The sequence below is a fragment of the Prionailurus bengalensis genome, chromosome C1, assembly GCF_016509475.1.
Source record: "Prionailurus bengalensis isolate Pbe53 chromosome C1, Fcat_Pben_1.1_paternal_pri, whole genome shotgun sequence".
Classification (NCBI taxonomy): domain Eukaryota; kingdom Metazoa; phylum Chordata; class Mammalia; order Carnivora; family Felidae; genus Prionailurus; species Prionailurus bengalensis.
In genome coordinates, this window is record NC_057345.1 from 195957016 (window position 1) to 195977729 (window position 20714).

The 20714-nt window shown below is 35.2% G+C and overlaps 1 protein-coding gene across 4 annotated transcripts in view; it reads left to right on the forward strand.

The window, feature by feature from the left end:
* Positions 1 to 20714, forward strand: part of UNC80 (unc-80 homolog, NALCN channel complex subunit) — a 225572-nt gene that overhangs the window by 83239 nt on the left and 121619 nt on the right. For all 4 annotated transcript variants that reach the window (XM_043577699.1, XM_043577697.1, XM_043577698.1 and 1 more), the window contains exons 23-25: positions 11985 to 12197; positions 15528 to 15663; positions 18749 to 18882. In XM_043577699.1, the coding sequence (XP_043433634.1) occupies positions 11985 to 12197; positions 15528 to 15663; positions 18749 to 18882 (483 nt within the window). The remainder of the gene's footprint in view (positions 1 to 11984; positions 12198 to 15527; positions 15664 to 18748; positions 18883 to 20714) is intronic.

A 20714-nucleotide genomic window follows, 5' to 3' on the forward strand; every position in this document is an offset into this window, starting at 1 on the left:
CCCTTCTCTCCTTTATTGTTTGCTTCTGTTGGATGTTGCATTTATTTTTAAGTGCAGCTTAAATACACTTTTTGCATTATGATGTAATTTTTATTTCAGAAGTTTTCACTGTTTTATTGCCTTAATCATAGATTGTAAATGTGACTTTTTCAAATTTGCAATTTTCTTCAGAATTAAAAAGTATCATTAAATGAAAGAAATGTTAGAGATGTCAACGTTCCAAGTCTTTCTGCAAGTTTGGTTTTAAACAATTCTCTCGTCGTTATTGCTCTGACTACTCAACTTGGGGATAATTGGTTTAATTTTAAGTCCAGCACAGCTCTGCCTCACGCTCTTTCTTTTTAGTACAAATTTAATAGACACAACTGTAAAGCATGTTAGAAAAGACATGTTTTAGAAAAACCTCATTTGTCTCCAGGTTTATGTAATCTGCAAGCACAAAAATAGAAAAATTAAACAGTTCTAACGAAAGGCACTTCTGTCTGTTTTCTGTATCGTTCAGATGAAATATTGTGTCCTTTTTTAGTCAGTTAAATATATAACATGAACAGACATAGTGATCTCTAATTTATCAGCATGAATAACACTAGTAATAATGTCTTTTGCATTGGGAGGAATTCCAAGAAGGCAAGAAAGTCAGTGATATTATAGAATTCTCTCTGGTCTGGGATGGAGAAAACCTAATTCTTGGTAAATTACATAGCCTTATAAATAGATAGCTTTAGGAACGATTGTATAATTTTTTCTCCAACTGAGGCACTTCGGAGAGTGAAAGGGGATGCTATCAAGAATTATACCAGTTAAGCAGAATAAACTGGAAGTCTTTGGGAGAAAACGAAACACTGGTTCCCATAGATATAGTCACACTTTCAGGTTCACTGCATCGAATTTGATCCACACAGGGCTTTCTATCATAAGACTACTTGGTGATCAATGCAGATTAACTTCTTTCAGGGAAGTAGGAATATACATGCCTACGAGGAACTATCAAAGTGAAATCATATTGTGTTCTCTTTTGAATCATAAGAAAGGTTGAAATAATTCAGTAATAACCAAAACTAAATCATGAAATTATTCACTTGATTCTAGTGCTATTTCTATATTATTGAATTTTTTTAAAGATCCTAAGTATGAAATGTAGCATTAAAGTAATGTATATCATAAACATGAAGAGTTGAAGGGGAAAAAAAGTTTTAATGTCACATATCCACCACTACCTTAAAATAGGACATTTCCAGTTTTTTAAAGTTGCTTGGATTCCCTTCCCTAATCATATACCCCCTATCTCCCAGAAGACCCTGCTCTCTTGAACTTTATTTTATCTTTCCTGTGCTTTCTTTATTTTACCACATGCACTTGTATCTCTAGGAAATACATTGCTTCTTTTTGTTTTGTTTGCCTAGTTCTAAAATTCATTTGAGTTAAATTATACCATCCTCTTTTTGTTCCATGTTTCATTTGAGTTCACCTTTGTTGATGCTTTAGCATTAATACAATCACTTTCACTGGTGAATGATGTTTGTTTGAATATGTCAGTTTACATATCCATTCAATGTTAGATGGACATTTTTATTTTTTCAAAATTTTGACTATTTTGAACAATGCCTTCATGAGTGTAACTGCATATGGACCTTGATTTACAGTTTTCAAAATACATGTGTGGGTGGCATTACTGAATCATAATTTTACTATAGGATACCAAAGTGTATTTCAAAGTAGTTGCAACAATTACTGGCACCAACATTGTAATAAAAGCTGCTGTTGCTCTGTGCTCTTGTCTTGAATTGTCCAACATTTTTATCTTTACCAGTCTGATGAATTAAAGTAACAACACTTTATATTTCAACCTAAAATCTGAAATGTCTTCTTATACCATTTACCATTCGTGTTTCACTTTGGCAAAAGATCCCATGTGTTTATTTTCTCTTTTTTGGAGGATTATTTAAATTTTGTTGAGGATTTTAAAAGGATGTAGATATTGTCAATTAGAATCCATTTTCTGTTCCCTACTTTGTGGCTTATTTTCATTTTATTCCTTATACTAAATTTTAATAAAGAGAAAATTTTAATTTGATTCATTAAAATTTTCTTTATGGCTAGCAGCTTTTTTAACAGATTTTTAAAGAAATTACAAGGCAATAAATATACTCTTATTTTTTTCTTATAAAAGTTTTAAAGTTTGCATTACACACCGAAGTCCTTAGCTAGAACTTACCATGTGATTGGTATAAGATAGGAAATTGTTTTCTTAATCCTTTTTATCCACATGGAAAATAATTATCCTAGCATAATATATTACTAGTTCCTACTTTATTCTCTGATGTGCAGAGAATTCATTTCATTTATTGCTTTGAATTCATAGTATTATCTTAATTATGTGTCAGATTTCCATATATGCATGAGTGTAATTTTGAGGGTTTCTGTTTTTGTTTTTTGTTCTATTCCCCTTGTACCCTAAGTTAAACTACTCTGTTTTAATAGCTAGAACTTTTAATGTCACCTAAGCTATTTATGGCTCTTTGCTCTTCCGTGTGAGTTTTATAATTAGGTTGTCAGGTTTCATAAAAATACTTTGATTTATTCTTGGAATTATATCGAGTCCATAGATAAATATAGAGATAACTGAAATTCAAATTGAAATTCAGTTCTTAATTGGTTAGTCAAAAGTTCTACTTCCTTCTGAATCCATGTAATTTTAATTTTTTTAGTAATTTGTCAATTTCACCTACATTTTCATGGGTTTTTTGGCATAAAATTTATCATAACATTTTCTTATTAGCTCTTAATCTTTGCAGTATCTGTAGTTATTCTATGTTTTTATTTCTAAAATTGTGGGTTTTTTCTTGTTTAGGCTTGCCAGATATTTCTCAATTTTATTAGTTTTTTTTTTTAATGGCCTTGTTGATTCTGTGTTATCTTTGTTCTCAAATTCATTGCGTCCTGCTCTTTATTTTCTTCTCTGGTTTTGAATTCATTGTATTTTTTTTTTTAGCTTATTGGCTGATTGCTGAGCTAATAATTTCACTTTTTCCTTTCAAAACTGATCATTTAGCTATTAATTTCCCTCAAATACTACTTTAACTACACACCATAAATTTTGATAAGCTGTATTTTTGCTACAACTTATTTTTAAGTAATTTTTAATTTCTTTAATCTTTTTTTTGACCCATGGACTATTTAGATGTGTATGTGTGTGTTTCAGTTTATAAATACCAAGGTTTTATTAGGCATCCATTTGCTATTGATTTGTAAGTTTGTTTTTACATACTGATTCTTTGGAATTAATGGAGACTTGTTTTATGAACTATAACATTATCGATTTTCATAAATGTCCCATTTGTGGTTGAAAAGCATGTGCAGTCTCCAATTCTTAGGTGTAGTATTTTATATTCAAATCTCCATTCTTATTTACTTCTTACTGTTTGATATGTTGATTACTAAGTTGTGGGTTTTTTAAATTTAAATTTTATGTTTTATTTTTAAAAATTTACATCCAAATTAGTTAGCATATAGTGCAACAATGATTTCAGGAGTAGATTCCTTAATGCCCCTCACCCATTTAGCCCATCCCCCCTTCCACAACCCCTCCAGTAACCCTCAGTTCGTTCTCCATATTTATGAGTCTCTTCTGTTTTGTCCCCCTCCCTGTTTTGATATTATTTTTGTTTCCCTTCCCTTATGTTCATCTGTTTTGTCTCTTAAAGTCCTCATATGAGTGAAGTCATATGATTTTTGTCTTTCTCTGACTAATTTCACTTAGCATAATACCCTCTAGTTCCATCCACATAGTTGCAAATGGCAAGATTTCATTCTTTTTGATTGCCGAGTAATATTCCATTGTATATATATATACCACATCTTCTTTATCCATTTATCCATCGATGGACATGTGGGCTCTTTCCATACTTTGGCTATTGTTGATAGTGCTGCTAGAAACATGGAGGTGCATGTGTCCCTTCAAAACAGCACACCTATATCCCTTGGATAAATGCCTAGTAGTGCAATTGCTGGGTTGTAGGGTAGTTCTATTTTTAGTTTTTTGAGGAACCTCCATACTGTTTTCCAGAGTGGCTGCACCAGCTTGCACTGCCACAACAATGCAAAAGAGATCCTCTTTCTCCGCATACTCGCCAACATCTGTTGTTGCCTGAGTTGTTAATGTTAGCCATTCTGACAGGTGTAAGGTGGTATCTCATTGTGGTTTTTATTTGTATTTCCCTGATGATGAATGATGTTGAGCATTTTTTCATGTGTCGGTTGGCCATCTGGATCTCTTCTTTGGAGAAGTGTCTATTCATGTCTTTTGCCCACGTCTTCACTGGATTATTTGTTTCTTGGGTGTTGAGTTTGATAAGTTCTGTATAGATTTTGGATACTAAGTTGTGTTTAAATCTTCACACTGATGGCAAATTTGATGGCATTTATAGTTGTAGTTCTGACAATCTATATTTATTTAGTAGCAGTTTAGAACTATGGCAAGTATCTAGTGCTATGAGCCTTTTATCACTAGCTAGTGACCCAGTTTATTTTTAGTAAGATAGATTTCTCTCTGATTCCAATACAGATGAAATCATTTTATTAGGTTAACATTGGCTTGGTATGTCCTTTTGCCAATAATTTACTTTCAACTTTCTATATGTTTGTGTTTTAGGTATGATTCTCATAAAAAAATACACTGAATTTTTTATACTACTTTAACAACCTTTTCCCCTGGAAAATTTAGTACCTTTGCACAGATTAATGATTGCTGATATAGATTAACCTCACTTTTTTTTTGCCTATTTATCACACATTTTCATTATTTCATTGTATATGTGTTCTTATTTCTATTTTATATCCTCTTTTAGATTGTGATGGATTTAGTTTTATTTCTATTGATTTGGTTTGGTTTGGTTTAGCTTTGTTTTATTTATTTTCCTTCACTAGATTGGAAATTATTGTATTCTGTTTTTATTTTTTAAAATTACATATTTCAATAAATGAAGTCTATAATTAGTATCCATACTATTCCCTCAAATAGTAAAATACTGTAGAGGATTTTAACCCCAACTATTGTTCAAGATTTAGTTCCAGCTTGTTTTTGTTTTAACATTGACAAAGCAGACAATATTTTTATTGATTTTCAGGAAAATTATTTTTGAATGTACCCAAAAGCTTAGCATATTCTCTGCTCCCCACTTCTCCTTGAATCTCATACATTCTTCCTAGGATCCATGTTCTTCTGAAGGTGACCTTTCAGAAGTTTCTTTAGTGATGATCAATTGGCAGTAGCTCTCACAACTACAATTTACTTGAAAATGTCTTTATTTTGATCTCATTCTTGAAAGATACTTTTGGGGCGCCTGGGTGGCTCAGTTGGTTAAGCGTCCGACTTCAGCTCAGGTCATGATCTCGCGGTCTGTGGGTTCGAGCCCCACGTCGGGCTCTGTGCTGACTGCTCAGAGCCTGGACCCTGTTTCAGATTCTGTGTCTCCCTCTTTCTGTGACCCTCCCCTGTTCATGCTCTGTCTCTCTCTGTCTCAAAAATAAATAAACGTTAAAAAAAAATGAAAGATACTTTTCCTGGAATTATAATTACAAGCTAACATTTTCTTTCTGTACCTCAAAGTTCTTATCCCATTCTTTTCTGACTTTATCAACATTCATTTAAGTAATATGCATAATCTAATCTGTCTCCCTTAATTGCTTTTAACACTTTCTTTTTATTGTTGATATTTTGCAGTTTCACTAAGATGTTTCTAGCTCATTTTTCTTACTTTAGGTTCATAAAGCCCCTGAATCATGTACTTGGCATATTATATATGTTCTGCAAATTGTTCAATTATTATCTCTTCAAAAGTTCTATCTTTCACATTTTATCTAATCTTTAGTTCTATGAATTAAAAAGGTATATGATAGATCTTATTGTTTTATCCTCTGTTTTTGACAATTTCTCTTTCATATTTTTCATTTCTTTGTTTCTTTCAATCTATATCCTATATTGCTGAGATATGTCTTCCATTTCACATTTTCTCTTTTCAACTTTGTCTAATCCGATGGTTCTAAGCCGCAAGAAATTTTACCCAACAAGGGACACTTGACAATGTCTGGAAGAATTTTTTATTGTCACAACCTGGTGGTTGCTACTCGAATCTCGTGGGTAGATAACAAAAATGCTGACAAACATCTCCTAATACATAGTGCACCCTCCGTAAAGAAAGAATTATCTGGCCCAAATGGTGATAGTGCTAAAGTTGAGAACACTTGATCTAATCTGTCTTTTAATCTATACATTGAGTTTGAAATTTCGAGTACTACTTTTTATTTGTAGAAGTTTTATTTGATCCTTGTTTTAAAACTACCAGGTCAACCTTGATAACCTATTTCTTCATCATACATTTCAATATCCACATTAATCTTTAGATGTATCTGATACCATACAATTCCAATAACTCCTGTCTTTGTGAGTTTGATTCTATACTTTGTTGTTTCTGCTCTTACGGTAGATTTTTAAATGTATTTGTTATGTGAACTTAACTTCTTGAGATTTTATCTGTGAGAATTCTTTAAGACCTGTATTAAAAGCAGTGTTATTTAGCAGATCAGCAATATCAGCATCATCTGTGCACATGTTTGAAATGCAAATTTTTGGGCCCTCAATATATCTCCTGAATCAGAATCTTTGGGATGGGACCAAAAAAAATCTATTTTTGTCTGTATTCCCCAGTGACTCTTATTCACACTTAAGTCTGAAGATTTGAGAAGTACTGATGTAAAATATTCCTCCAGAGAGGATTTCCATTTCCTTTCTCAGGCATGGAAGCAGCACTAACCTAAGATTATTTTTAAATGATCTTTTTAGTGGTCAAGGAGCATGGAAGTCATACCCATTCTAGTCCAAACGTATACAAAAACGTGCGATTTTGATTAGGAGTTCTCATAAAAGAATCTTTTTTGTTCTGTTTTTTGTTTGTTTGTTTATTTCTGTTTTACCCAGAGCCAGAGCCAAGTCTTTTCAGGCAAACCTACTTCTGCGGGGTAGATCTTTTTCTTATTCATTCACTGAACATAAGTCACACCTGGGATCTTGGCTTTTTGTAGGAATGAATGAACTGACCTCCCACTCTGCTTGGGCCCAGACATTTAACTCATGGCCCATTGAAAACCCAGGGTCTGGCCTCTCCACAGTCAGTAGAAACCCTCAGGGTAATTATTCCTATGCTTGCTCTCACCCCTTTCTTTCCCCCACCCAAAATAATACTTTCTTGTAATTTCTTCTCTCCAGCAGTCTATTATCGCATGTTAGAAACAAAAGAAAGACAAAATGAAAACTTTGGGGGATATTTTATCCAGTATTTTTAGAAGTCTAAACCAAAGGAAGTTTGTTTCTACACGTAATCCATCAGATTGTCAGAAACAGAAGACTTTATTTAGTTTTTATAATACCCAAAATTTTAGTGTGATATGAGTAACTGTTAAAATGACTAGCCATCTAGACCATGTACTAAAATATAATGCCTGCCTCTAGCCTGATAACCAAATGATTTCAGTTGCCCACAGCTACTGTGGAAATGAGCAAGGGCAGAGACAGCCTGTCAGTTACTTACTGATCTCAGTCAGGCAGAGAATTCAATATAGGCTAAGTAATAAATACTGACTCACAAGCACATATCCTCTAGCAAACGAGGTTCCAATGCACATTAGGACCCACAATAACTGCTTATTCCCATTGGTTTTAAATAAATAGGTACCCTATGCCAGCAAGAGCTTTATATTTTATTGTAAGGCAATAAAAATATTATGTAATTCCCCAGGGGCCAACATAAAATATTCAGTCTTTTAAAACAGTTAGTTCCTGTCCAGTGTTTTTTATATGAGTTTTCAGAATCAGTTAGGTTTCTTCTCACATAATAAGTTTAGATATAGTCCTTCAGGGAAAGAAATGTATTGCAATTATAACCTTCAATTAACCATCGTATCTTGGTAACAATATTTTCTAAGTCCCCAGGCAAAATAAAGCACAGCTGCTTGAATTAGTGTTCCAATTCTCTCCTTCACTTTCATAAAGGAAACATTCAATATACATAATGATCTTATAAAATGCAGGAAAAGTGACAAAGGAAGTCAAGGAGAAGCAGCCAACCCTTGAAGTTTTCTAGTCATAGAATGTTAGAGAAATCCGTGCTGCATAATGACATTCTTATGACATTTTGTAGCTCTAACTAAATAGCTTTGTAGTCATTGCAGAGAATACCTTATATAAGAGTGAACCATGTGAAATTGTTAGTATTCAACTATTTTTGACCTTCAAACTTATAAATTCCATAAGATTTCACTGAATATTTTAGGTTAATCTAATCTTCCCAGTTAAAATTGGTTCCTGCCTTGTCTAGGACTATAAGGTTATGCAACAATTGAATTGAAGCTACTCTTTGGCATTACAAAACATAAAAAGGTAATCTAGCAGACATGCTAATAAGACAGAAATTTAAATACGCCTACTTTTCTTTCAGGACCACCAGTAAAAATTCTCTGTGGTATACCAATGGTATCAAATTTTGTTTAGATGTTCACTTTTGACTATGCTCTGATACTCTGTGGTTTTCATCCATGCAGCGTTCTTCTGATTCATTTTTCTCCATTTGTGCTGTTGTTCTGTGTGATGTGAGTCCATCCCTATCCATTCTGTCATGTCTCCATTTTTCGCTGCTTCTTCAGATTGCGCTGAACTGTAAGAGGTAAGCTCCATCAAAAAGAGGAAAAATTGACTCTTCTCTATGTCCAGGAAGAATTCTTTTTGTCCAAGGTATTCTAGAACTCTGCCCCTAAAATCAATACTTTCTAAACTATACTCTGAAAGGAATTTATAAGGAAAATAATTCCCTATAGCCACACCCCACCTAAAATGCCTTGAAAGCTCTTTCATACACATTGTGAAGTCAGTACTTAATGCTATGTATCTTCTACCAGGATGCACAGTAGAGTCCTTAGCTTTGTAGAGTCCTCAACAACTTCCTCAATTGTCTGTATAGTAAGATATATACTACAATACCCTCAGAAAGTGGTACTATTCAGTGTCATCTTGACTATAGTATTTCAAGTCTGCTTTCATCCACCAGGTTGATGAGGATTATAATAAAAAGGCAATGTTTGAGTTACTCTATGTCCTCATCCCTTAATGCAGATAGTGACATTTCCAAAAGTTACCTACTTTTACAGTTAACATGGATCAAATTCATCAGATAATAATCAACCCTCCTTTTCATGTTGTGCTGTATAGTTAATGGGAATTATTTTCATAATGATCTCGATTCCATTTCCAAACTTTAGATTAGGATTTCCTAGGGCTGATAACTGGTAATATCTGAGTTTTATTATAACTAGTTTTTGTGAACAGAAAATCAAAATTGCTTTTTATTCCAAATGCCCTGAGCTTTCTAAGCTTTCTTCTGAAGGAGGCAAGCCAATGTACATAGGAAAAACCACAAAGCACAATTTGGATTTTTCATTCATCTATTATTAATCTTTTCAGTGTCATCTAATAGTTAAGGGCAATAAAAAGATCCTCTGCCCCATACATTTGAGTTAGGCTAATTTTCGACCTTGGTAATTCTGTAGGAGCCAGGGTTTACAACATAATGCCACCCTAACAGTGGTTCTGTCTTCCTGTCATTAAGCAATGAATCCCATTGCTTTATATTGGGAATGTGTCAAAATTTGATGGGTTGACAACAAATTCACATGACTCACCTTGCCTTCCAGACTGCCATCCATTTTTATAAACAGATGTTCAAGCCTTTTCCAGACACAGATTAGCATATCTGAGATATGTAGTAAAATAAATATTTAATACAAGAAAAGAGCATAGACGTTTAATCTGTATGTTATGGTACCCCAATACTGATAGGTTTAACGCAGAAAATCATTTGACCCTCTCAATCTTGTCTTTCTATTCCTGTGACCTACTACCAAATCTTGGCACCAATGCAGTGGATGATAGATTTTCATCATTAGTGTCCACTTTTTTTTTAATGATAGGTTCTCACCATTAATGTTCATCTGGTACTCTACCTTTCTGCATAGGTTAACTTTGCATGTAGTATCGATGCATCATATGCTTTGTGATATTAAGTTCCTACATAAATATATTTCTTATCAGAACTCTTGATGGCTTCCTTTAAGTTGTGGACAATGAGAAAATGCTTAAAGGGCTAACTTACTAGAATCATTCAGTGTGTTTGAGATACTGTGGTATTCAAAGAATGAAGTAACCAACTCTGCCTAAGAGGAGAAACATTAAGGAAGGCTTCTTAGAGGAAGTAATCAAACTTATTAGTAAAAGTGGGAATTTACAAGATGGGAAAAAGGCTTAACAGCTCCACAAATCATGGAAACAACATGTGAAAAGGTGTAAGATGTCATATTTAAGGGACTGTAACCTGTTCGATATAGTTACACCATAGAGTACTTGATACAGAGATAGAAAGGGAGATGAACCAGATAACAAAGGTTGAGTATCTTTATTCATGTTATGATTGAGATGGATGGAGCCAATAATAAATTTTAAATAGGAAAATGATATGATCATATATTTGTGTTTTAGAGAGTAACGTTACATGACTTTAATGCCCCATTTAAAAAAAATGACTTTCTCCACACATTCTAGAAATCATCTTTGTCAAGATTTATCTGTGTATATATTAAGACAATGCAGGTACCAAAGAGGAACTAGCAACAATTTGTACATTAGAAAGGCCTGGTATTGAATCCTGTGTTCACCTCTTCCCAGCTGTATGATCGTAGAAAAATTATGCCTCATTTTTAAAAACATTGAAATGAGGATATTATTTCTAGTCTAGAGGTTTGTTACTATTATTCAGAATGACGACTCATAAAAGCTAATCAACATGTAGTTGATACTCTCTATATATTAGCCCCTATTTTAATATTGTGGATTAATGAATCATTAAGAATATTATTGTTTGAAATGTTGAAAAGTGTTGGTTACTAATCAGCTTATGGCTATTAGGTAACTCTGAGTTGATGGCCAGTATTGTGATGTATTTTTTTCAAACTGGCTCAAGTTAAATATACACATTGTTGATGTATGTACTTTTTGTTACCTGTTGACCTTCTATGGGAATGTTCCTTTATTTATTTATTTATTTATTTATTTATTTAATTTATTTATTTTAGCTTGTGAAGATTTCAGTAGGTAGATGATCCTTACTAGTTTCTTGGTATTAACTAAAAGTTGTTTCTTCTTTTCTTTTTTTTTAAGCACATCTTGACATGACAAGATGGAACCATATTTCTCTTTTTTGAATAAATGCTCTGTTTTCATAATTTCCTCTTTGTCAAACATTTTCAATTGAAACCATGCCCATTTAAGCAGAATTTTATCTGTTATTCATCATAAAGTAAGGGGGACAAAAGACTAACTCAACAAAATCTAACAAGCACTTCCTTTTCTTACTAGCCAAAATGCGCAGGAATGGTTGTACTTCTTTGGAGTGTGTGGATGGTCATAGATAACATTATTGTTGGAACAAGATCACTATTGACTCCCTTGATTAACATAAGACTAGTTCTAGAAATTGAATATTTGTTTGCCTTGGGTTAAAATTTTAGGTTTAACAAAAGCTTCATATTAAAAAACTCCTTTGAACATTATCTCACTGTCCTATGCAAATCCCAGCTGCCTCTTAAATATGCAATGATAAAGTCATAAAATTACTTGAGATTCTTCAAAAGGGGAAAGCTAAACACAGAAATCTACTTAAAATGTCTAATTCTTCAGTATGCAAATTTGCCTTCAAAGATTCATTTTCCAGAATTCCCACTACTGTTAACCATGCTACTACCAGTCTGCACTCTGGGAAATATGACTAACCTAAATCAAGACATGGAGACTAAAATAAACTAAGAGTAATTAGTAATTCCCTTTAAGGTCGGCCTATTGCTCATTAATCCGACACCATTCTTTTCTCCACAACCGTCCTCAGGAAGCTCCTGTGGTAGCCAGAGCAGCTCTGTTTCTGGAATGTGCCCGTTTTGTTCACCGCTGCAACCGCGGCAACTGGCCAGAGTGGATGAAAGGGCATCACGTGAATATCACGAAGAAAGGCCTTTCCAGGGGACGCTCTCCCATTGTGGGCAACAAACGGAACCAGAAGCTACAGTGGAATGCTGCCAAGCTCTTCTACCAATGGGGAGACGTGAGCTTACGATTTTCTTATATAAAAATTCAGGTGCTTGGGTGAAGTGAAGAAGTTCTATGTTTTTGTTTGTTTGTTTGTTTGTTTGTTTGTTTGTTTGTGAGACAATTTGTTGAGTATCTGTTATGTACCATGCACTGAAAAAAAACATTTTAGGGGAAGATAAACTTAATTCATTTAATGTTCTCAATAAATCTATGAAGTTAGACATTATTTCCTGTCTCCTTCCTTGGTCCCCTGCCTCCTTCCCCCCTATAAATATAGACATTCCCAGAATTTATTATAGTTTTTTCCTGCATAACCTCCCCCAGGAGTACATTTATTCCTGTATTTTTAACTGTAACCTATATCCCAGTAGCATAGACTTCTCTATCCATAGCACTGTTCAGATCCCAGGCCAGCATTACCAACTGTACTCTGGAAGCATTCACTCAATACCCTGAAACACAATCTGACCAAAATAAAACTCTTCTTCCAATATAAATACACCCTCATCTGCAACCTTTCCTGAACTTTCTATTCTTATAAATGGTAACACCATTTATCTAAGATGACAGCCTTTGAACATATTCCATCCTTCCTTCCCTTACTGATTCCACCTCTTCCATGTCACTGATGTCCTTTTAGGTCACATCTTTGTTCTTTTTCATCTGGATGGCTAAAATATTTTCTGATTTGGTCTTCTTCCCACAATCTCCCCTCATCTGACCCATTCTACACACTGCCAACAAAATGATCTCCAAATGGCAGAGCCCATCTGAAAGCAGAACATTCATACTTATCTCCCGGCTTCCAGATTTACCCTCTCTAATTCATTCTCCAAACTGCTCTCACAGTGATTAGGCTAAAATGCAAATCAGATTGTGTTTCTTACCAACTTACAATGCTTCAGTGGCCTTCCTTTTCCCTTGGGATAAAACCCAAATTGCTTAGTCTGACATCACTGCTCTCTCCACAGCCTTTATTCAAACTACAGCAAGATTATGGATGATGAAGTCAAATGACCTAATGTATCTAAAAGAACATTTATCTCAATCCTTTGTGTCTAACAGGTGTTCAGTAATAATAAGTTATTACATTAATTTCTGAAAGCAGGATACACGATTTGTGCATTTTTAGGCAGTTAACACAGAGTCTCTCAAAAGAGTAAGGGTTCTCCCCCATTCACACATTGCCTTTCACCATTCTTCAGAATACAAAATGAGGTTCAGCTTCAAGAACTATAGATCTAGGCCCAGTCTACCCTCCCAGCCTTCCTGCACATGTTTCTCTCTCATAAAACTGTGCTTCAGCCAGGTGGCTTACTTGTCAGTCTCTGAACAGATCCGTGCACTTCCTTGACAGATCTTTTGGAACTCCCTACCTGGAGTATCCACTCCTCTTCTTCTCCATTAGCCCAAACACCAATTCTTCAACATCTACAGCAATCTACAGAAAAGAGACACTGTATGATTCTCTGAACTGAATCTAATCTGTCCATCTCCTGAACTAATAAAATACTTTTTGTCTCTTTCATCAGTTAATGTGTCATTTTGATGTGTTGTTGCCTCCCCCAGGAGACTGTAAGCTTGAGGGGAAGAGCAAAAGACAGATACCCTATGCTTGGATCTCAGACCATGGCTTGCTGAACAACCTTCAGCAAGTCTTTCAACCTCCCTCACCTTCCCAGTTGCCAAACAGTGACCCTTCTAGATGAAGGCTTGTAATCTACTAGGGCACATTCAGCAAAGATACTGGCATACTGTAACAATTTATTCAACTCTATGTGTTATTTACTACCTAACAAATTACCTCACTTAATAAATATTTGATGAAAAAAAAAAAGGAACAAACCTATCCCTAAGGCATTTTTCTAGCCTTGGAAGAGACAAAGAGCTCTAAATTATTATCTAGATATTTAGTGTTATCCAAGGCAAGTTCATTTTCTGAGCAAATCTTTAAGCTTTCCGAATTGTGGATTTAACTTAAATTGTTTAGTGTCAACATCCTGGAAAGATCCATGTAGATTTTTTCCCCCTTTGAATTTCACCATTAAGTTTGTTGGCTCCATTCCAGACTCATAATTGCATGTCTCCTTCTTTAGAGAGGATCTCCAAATAGTGGCATCAGGACAAGGCTTTTTGTTGAGGTAGTGGTTTTTATTTTTAATGTTTTTCTTTGTTTGCTTAAAACTTCTCAGGTTAGTGACTAAACTTTTAGGATGCCATGACACCTTTTTACAATGCTTTCCTTCTCATTGATATAGTTTTTGTTACTTGTCACTTAATTCCAGAGTTTAAGGAGAGCTTTTTCTTTCCAGATAGTCAAGACATTCAAACGACTTGCGTTTTTATTTAAAGAGTTTTGGACGTATCCTCATCAATTTGTAGTACTTTGTCTAATTTCTTGCATGCCCAGAATTTAGCAACCTTTCTGAATATTTGAAAGAAGTAATACCAGAAGGAAGAAGAAAATTAGTTGGAATTTATACCTATGAATGCATAGACTGTCAAACCCCAAGTTCAGTGCTCATTTTAGCTTTTGACTCTCCTTCCTAAGCACGTGTCTTTTATTGTACACAGTATGTAATTGGAACATAAAAAGAATTAGATAGAGGTGGTGTATTTTGTCTCTTCTTGTGGAAAATTCCTTTTGGCAAATCAGACAATAGTGCATGATGATTCAGAAGAACAGATAGCAGGTATTGGTTCCATGTTGATGTTGGATACTCTACCAAAGGAATAGTTAGTGTCTCTTACTCATTCATAGACTATCATGGAGTGGGAGAACAAAGTCTATAAAAAAGACATTACTTTGTACATAATGCCAGATATAAATAAAATTGCTGTACTAGAATTCTTGCCAACCTCCAAACTCATTAGCATGGCAGTGACATTCTCATAAAATAGCATAATCAGAAGCACTCTGAGGAACTGAGAGTTCTTATTTTTTTACTACAACAAAATCCTCCATTAAAAACAACTTTGCACTCCCTTATATGAGACCTATGAAATAAATGTCCTTCAAGTAAGTGGAAATATATTCAGAAAAAAAAATTTGTATGAGAATGCAAAGGTTTTGTTCCAGTTCCTACAAGTCTTCAGACTAAATGACCTTGGAGATAGTGTCAATGCCATCCACCCCTGGGTTTCTACATAAAGAAACGTGGTGAGTACAGCACATTGGCATATAGAGGAGGCTTATGTATCAGTGTCAATCTCTTTGTTTAATATGCCCTACTAGGTGATATATACCTTCCCATTAACAGTTGCTTATGGCCTCTGTAATGTGAAAGCCTATTTTTCAGTCTGACATGCTTTGTGCTGTTTCACTCTTTTTCTCCCATGCTAGGCAATTGGCATCCGGTTGAATGAGCTGTGCCATGGGGAAAGTGAAAGCCCCGCCAACCTTCTGGGTCTCATTTATGATGAGGAAACCAAGAGGAGACTGAGAAAGGAGGATGAGGAGGAAGACTTTTTAGATGACAGTAAGGAGACTCCCTTTACTACAAGAACCCCTGCTTGTAAGAATCTTTGCTTTAGGAGCACTTAATATTTCTCTTTCCTCTTTCATATTCTTACCACCTTCCCATGTCTCCCCACTGCTCCTTTTCCCTGATTCCCTGTGCATGGATGTAACGCATGTGCATAAAGCCACACAAAGAGAGGGCAAGAACCAAAAAGAGAAGACCATAGACAGACACAAGGAGTTGCAGCCAATACAGAACATCCAATGCTTTGTAGTCTGTGACTCTTACTATTATACAAAGGTTAGTATTAGGCCTCTCTGAGAAAATATAGTTGTGGAAAATTACTGACCCAGAAGAGGTTCACTCAGGTTTTGCATTTTGTTATTGCTCTTGGAGATTAAAAAAAAATGGACCAAATAAAATTGAACATGAAATGCTTCCCAAATCATTAAAATAGTGAATTATTTGATTATAGTTTTTAACATGAATTTGAAATATTAAACAATTCAGATTTTTAGAAGTGTGAATGTCTGCTGTACTGTACTTCGTTGTTCAAATTAGAAGTGAGTCCCACCATAGACAAAGAGATTCCTGTACACTCCTCTTCAACACCATTTTGTGCATACGTGTGTTGTATACCATACAAGCTTGTTGTGTATGTGTACTACTACCTAAATAAAATTCCTAAATGGTTATGGAATTGGTGACATTATCTGATGAAGACAATAATACCTCTTCCTCTTGCCTTTCCTCAGTGGTTTGAAATTCAGACTCCCTGATTATATGTTAAAGACTGTTGTCAGTTAAGCAATGCCAAGATGACTTCATCTTTCTAGTCTTAAATTGTAAAAGGATGGCTGGGTGTAATATTGAGCATAATTAAATAATAATCAAAGAAAATTTATTGTCTTCTTTTCCACTTTCATACCAATGATTTTTTTTTGCAATTTTTTTCATCATTTTGCACTTTCTCATCCTTTATCACATCAGAGCAAATTTTCTTGACTTAGCTGCTAACAAAATACCAAATTCTGATATCAGTATTTCAGCCTACCAAGTGAACATTGGCCCCCAAAGATTCCCTCAAGTTCACAGGAGTCTAGACTATCCTAGAATGCCTTTGGATAATTGAATGGAGAATAGAATTGGGTCTGGCCTTAAGACCACTTGAGGACTATCCAGCAATCACAGAACCTAGTGAAGACCCACCAGAAGACATCTCCAAACTGCCCTGGATCTCCTAAGCATCCTTCAGAACACAGATGAGCTAAAGTACCATTAGATGGATACATCCTCACAGCCCAAAATGAGCTTTAATCTCCATGAGACCACATAAGTGTCGTTTACCAATATGTTATGCCTGGTACTTGGGTTTTTGATGAGAGCATGTAGGACTCAATCATTGTTCATTTTAAAAAAACATTTCAGATGATAGTTGCAAGAGAGCTTCGACTAAGACCAAGTTCACTGTTTACAGGATTGACAAGAAGAATCTGGATGATAATCTCAGGACAAGATCCAGAAGTTTATACTGAATATGTAGTGTTCGATCATTTTTTAAAAACTATTGCACATCCAAACAATTTAGTCTAGGCTTATGTAGCCTCCATTGAAGAGAAGATTGAAATGTCTGGTTTAGTTCTGCTTTCTTGTCAGTACATAGCTCATCTTGCACTTAAAAGGTAATTATGGCTCGAGTACCTGGGTGGCTCAGTCATTAAGTGTCTGACTCTTGACCTTGTCTCAGGTCATGAGCTCATGGTTTGTGAGATCAAGCCCCGTGTCAGACTCTGTGCGGATAGCATGAGCCTGCTTGGGATTCTCTTTCTCCCTCTCTCTCTGCCCCTCTTCTACTAGCCCACATGCACTCTCCCTCTCTCACAAAATAAATAAATAAACTTAAAAAAATTAGTAAGCAAAATAAAAGATAATTATGGCTCCAGAAAATATCCATCTAGAAATTCCAGAGGACTTTGTCTCTTCCATTCTTAACAAGAGGCAGTGTCTCCAGCCACATACTATCTCTGGAGAAAAAGTAATGGTTTTCATGAGGAAATCACATATCTTCAGAAAGAATATCATTTCCACCCTCTCTCAGCTAAGCCATAATATATACATGCTATTCAATTAAGAAAGCCTAATACACAGGAAATCTTTTAGAAAGATAGTTAGGAATATTGATCTGTAGTTGTGATTGCTTGATGCCTTGATTCAAATAGATAACTATTTTCTTTCTTTTATGAGAGGGAGAACTTGACATTACTTTGGTCTTCTTTTCTGAATGTTGATAAATAATCAGTATATTTCTGTAGGATTAGTGACGACATGTATCTGAGAACCAATCCTAAGAACCTTAAAAATCTCTATGGTGTCGCCTTGGCCATTATCTGCCTCTATAGTAAAATCCATTGTTAGATCTATGATGGAGGCAACATTTTACTCATCCAAAGACTGATATTCTTCAGAATAAAAGAGAATATTTTTATACTTCTAGTGTAGCTATGCTTTAATATGATAGGCCAATTTGTATAAAGTGTATGATACAAGTGACCAAGTATGTCTTGTCTATGCTGCAGAAACACATCTGGGCTAAATTGGAAGCAACATCACTGCCCTCAAGATAGATGTCTCTCACAAAATAAGGTGGTGAGATTTGTGTAGTCCCAAAAGTAGTTCACTACCCTGTACGCAGTCTAAATCTGACTAAATTAGCAATGTGAAAATCTTGCAAGACTGTTTTCCATTTCTGTTTTTGTTAAAAGGCTTTCTAGTTTAGTGGACTGTGTTATGTTATGCTATGAGTCTTAAGGAAAATAATTTAGTTCATATTGATTGATGTCTTAATACTAAACAATACTAATTATAGAATTACAAAATGGAGGAAGAGAGAGGTATATGGTAATGCATAGATCATGCTAAAAGGAATAGGTAAATTGAACATGTATAGGTAACATTCTCATATGAAATTTCATTTTGGACATGTATAGGTGACATTCTCATTTGCAATTTGATTTTACACATGTGTAGCTTTGTCCATCAAACCGTGCCTCTGTGTATGTTTTATTGATTTGTTTATTTAGGAAGGAACTCTTTCATTCCATAGGTACTGTGAACCCCTCTAAATGTGGCTGCCCCTTTGCCTTGAAGATGGCGGCGTGCCAGCTTCTCCTGGAGATTACCACCTTCCTTCGAGAAACCTTTTCTTGCCTGCCCAGACCACGCACTGAGCCTCTGGTGGTAAGTCAAGCATGTGTGTTAATAATCAGGTTACTTGGAGAGGCCAGACATGTGGCTAGGTTTTGAGTAACCACAATTTCCTCAAATGCTCGATGGCCAAATGTATCATATAACTTAAAAATTCAACCAAGGGATTTTCATATATAAAAAGAAAAAAATCTTTTTTTCTATTACAAAAAATAAGGGTAATAACTCTGAAATTGACCTTGAAATCACTGAAGATAACACCACTGGGTCCAACATTGTACTGATCACTGTCAGTTATGCTGGAAATGTCTAATACAAGAAGAGGCTATAAAGCAACAAAAGCATTCCTTTGAGGCTGTAGAGACTGCATCTGGAAGACACAGGGTCTACGGAAATGGAATGTGTTTTCCAAACTGGAATCGTGAGTGGGCTTATAAAGGCAAAAACCACAAGGTTACAAAACTTGTTTTAAAAGACGTAATGATTGGTGCTGGCCGAGTTGAAGCTATCTACTACAGGATTGGCTATTTAGCTAACATAATATAATATAATGTGTTATATATATGTGTGTTATATTATCTCTATTTTAATCCAAAGGAGAAGGGTGTGTACCAGGAGGTGGTGGAGTTGCAGTTGACAAATGGCAATTGACAAAAGTAAAAACTTCATGGTGTTGTGGAGACTAAAACAAAACACATACACAGGGCTTACTTCCTCAATATCCTCTGTCCTCTATTTTGAGTGACTGTCTTAGCAATGCTTACTTCATTTTGAATCTTCTTTCACAAGACTTTAAGTTCCTTTACTCTGCAAACTATGAGGAGTTTTATGACCAGCATTCTCCAGAAATCACTGGCAGAATCTTTCTGTCATAAAAATCTAACTGCTCATAAATCCTTGTAGAAATGTGCTTCCAATGAGTTTTCTCATTTAAGTTATGGGGAAAAAATTTTATTTAAGTATTTAGCACGTAGACATCTCTAAACATACACTTTTATTACTACAGTACTTCTTATGGATCTGGATGGGCAGAAGAAGACTGTACACACACACGCACACACACACACATGCACGCGTGCACACGCATACCCACATGCACACACATGCACACACATCACACTCCTGTACCGCTGGGGCCTGATTTGTTTAGCAGAGTATACCAACACTCTGCAAGGACCAGGAGTCTTCACAGAGTATGTGAGATGGGCACACGTCAGAGCCGATTTTCCTTGGCTCTTAATCCTCTAATAGGCACCAAGTTTCCAGTGGTTCTTTTATTACAGGCACCGCCCAGCCAGAGCTGAGAAACCAGACAAATTCTCTTATTTATTTATTTTTTTTACACAAGACTTAGACTACTCTACCAGAAAAATTGTTACACGATCCATGTGCTTCTATGTTAGCCAATTTTACACTCCACCAGCAGTCCTGCTTTTTTGACCAGACTCGGCATGAACAAGGCCATACCCCAATCCCTGGGAGAAAACAAAAGAATCCATGCTATTATCCCTGAGCACTGCCTCTACCTCTGGTTCTCCAATGTCTGGAAGACCTGTTTCCTCACACTCGGAAACATAAAATGGATATTTTTACATTGGAAACATTTATGGGTAAAAGGTATGTTTTCAACAGAAACATACCAGCATTGGACTGCAAAACTACATTATCTGAATGTCAGAAAGGGACGTTTACTGCCCTGATTTCATTCCCTATTAACCTGGGCCTTTAATTTTCTGAATGTCACCTCGACTATTATATTGAGACTACTCTATAAAATCAAATCAAGGCCAGCACATGTGCTTGAAGCCAAGTGGGATGAAATATGTGATCTGTAAGGCCTCTACTGGTGTTATTTTTTCAACATT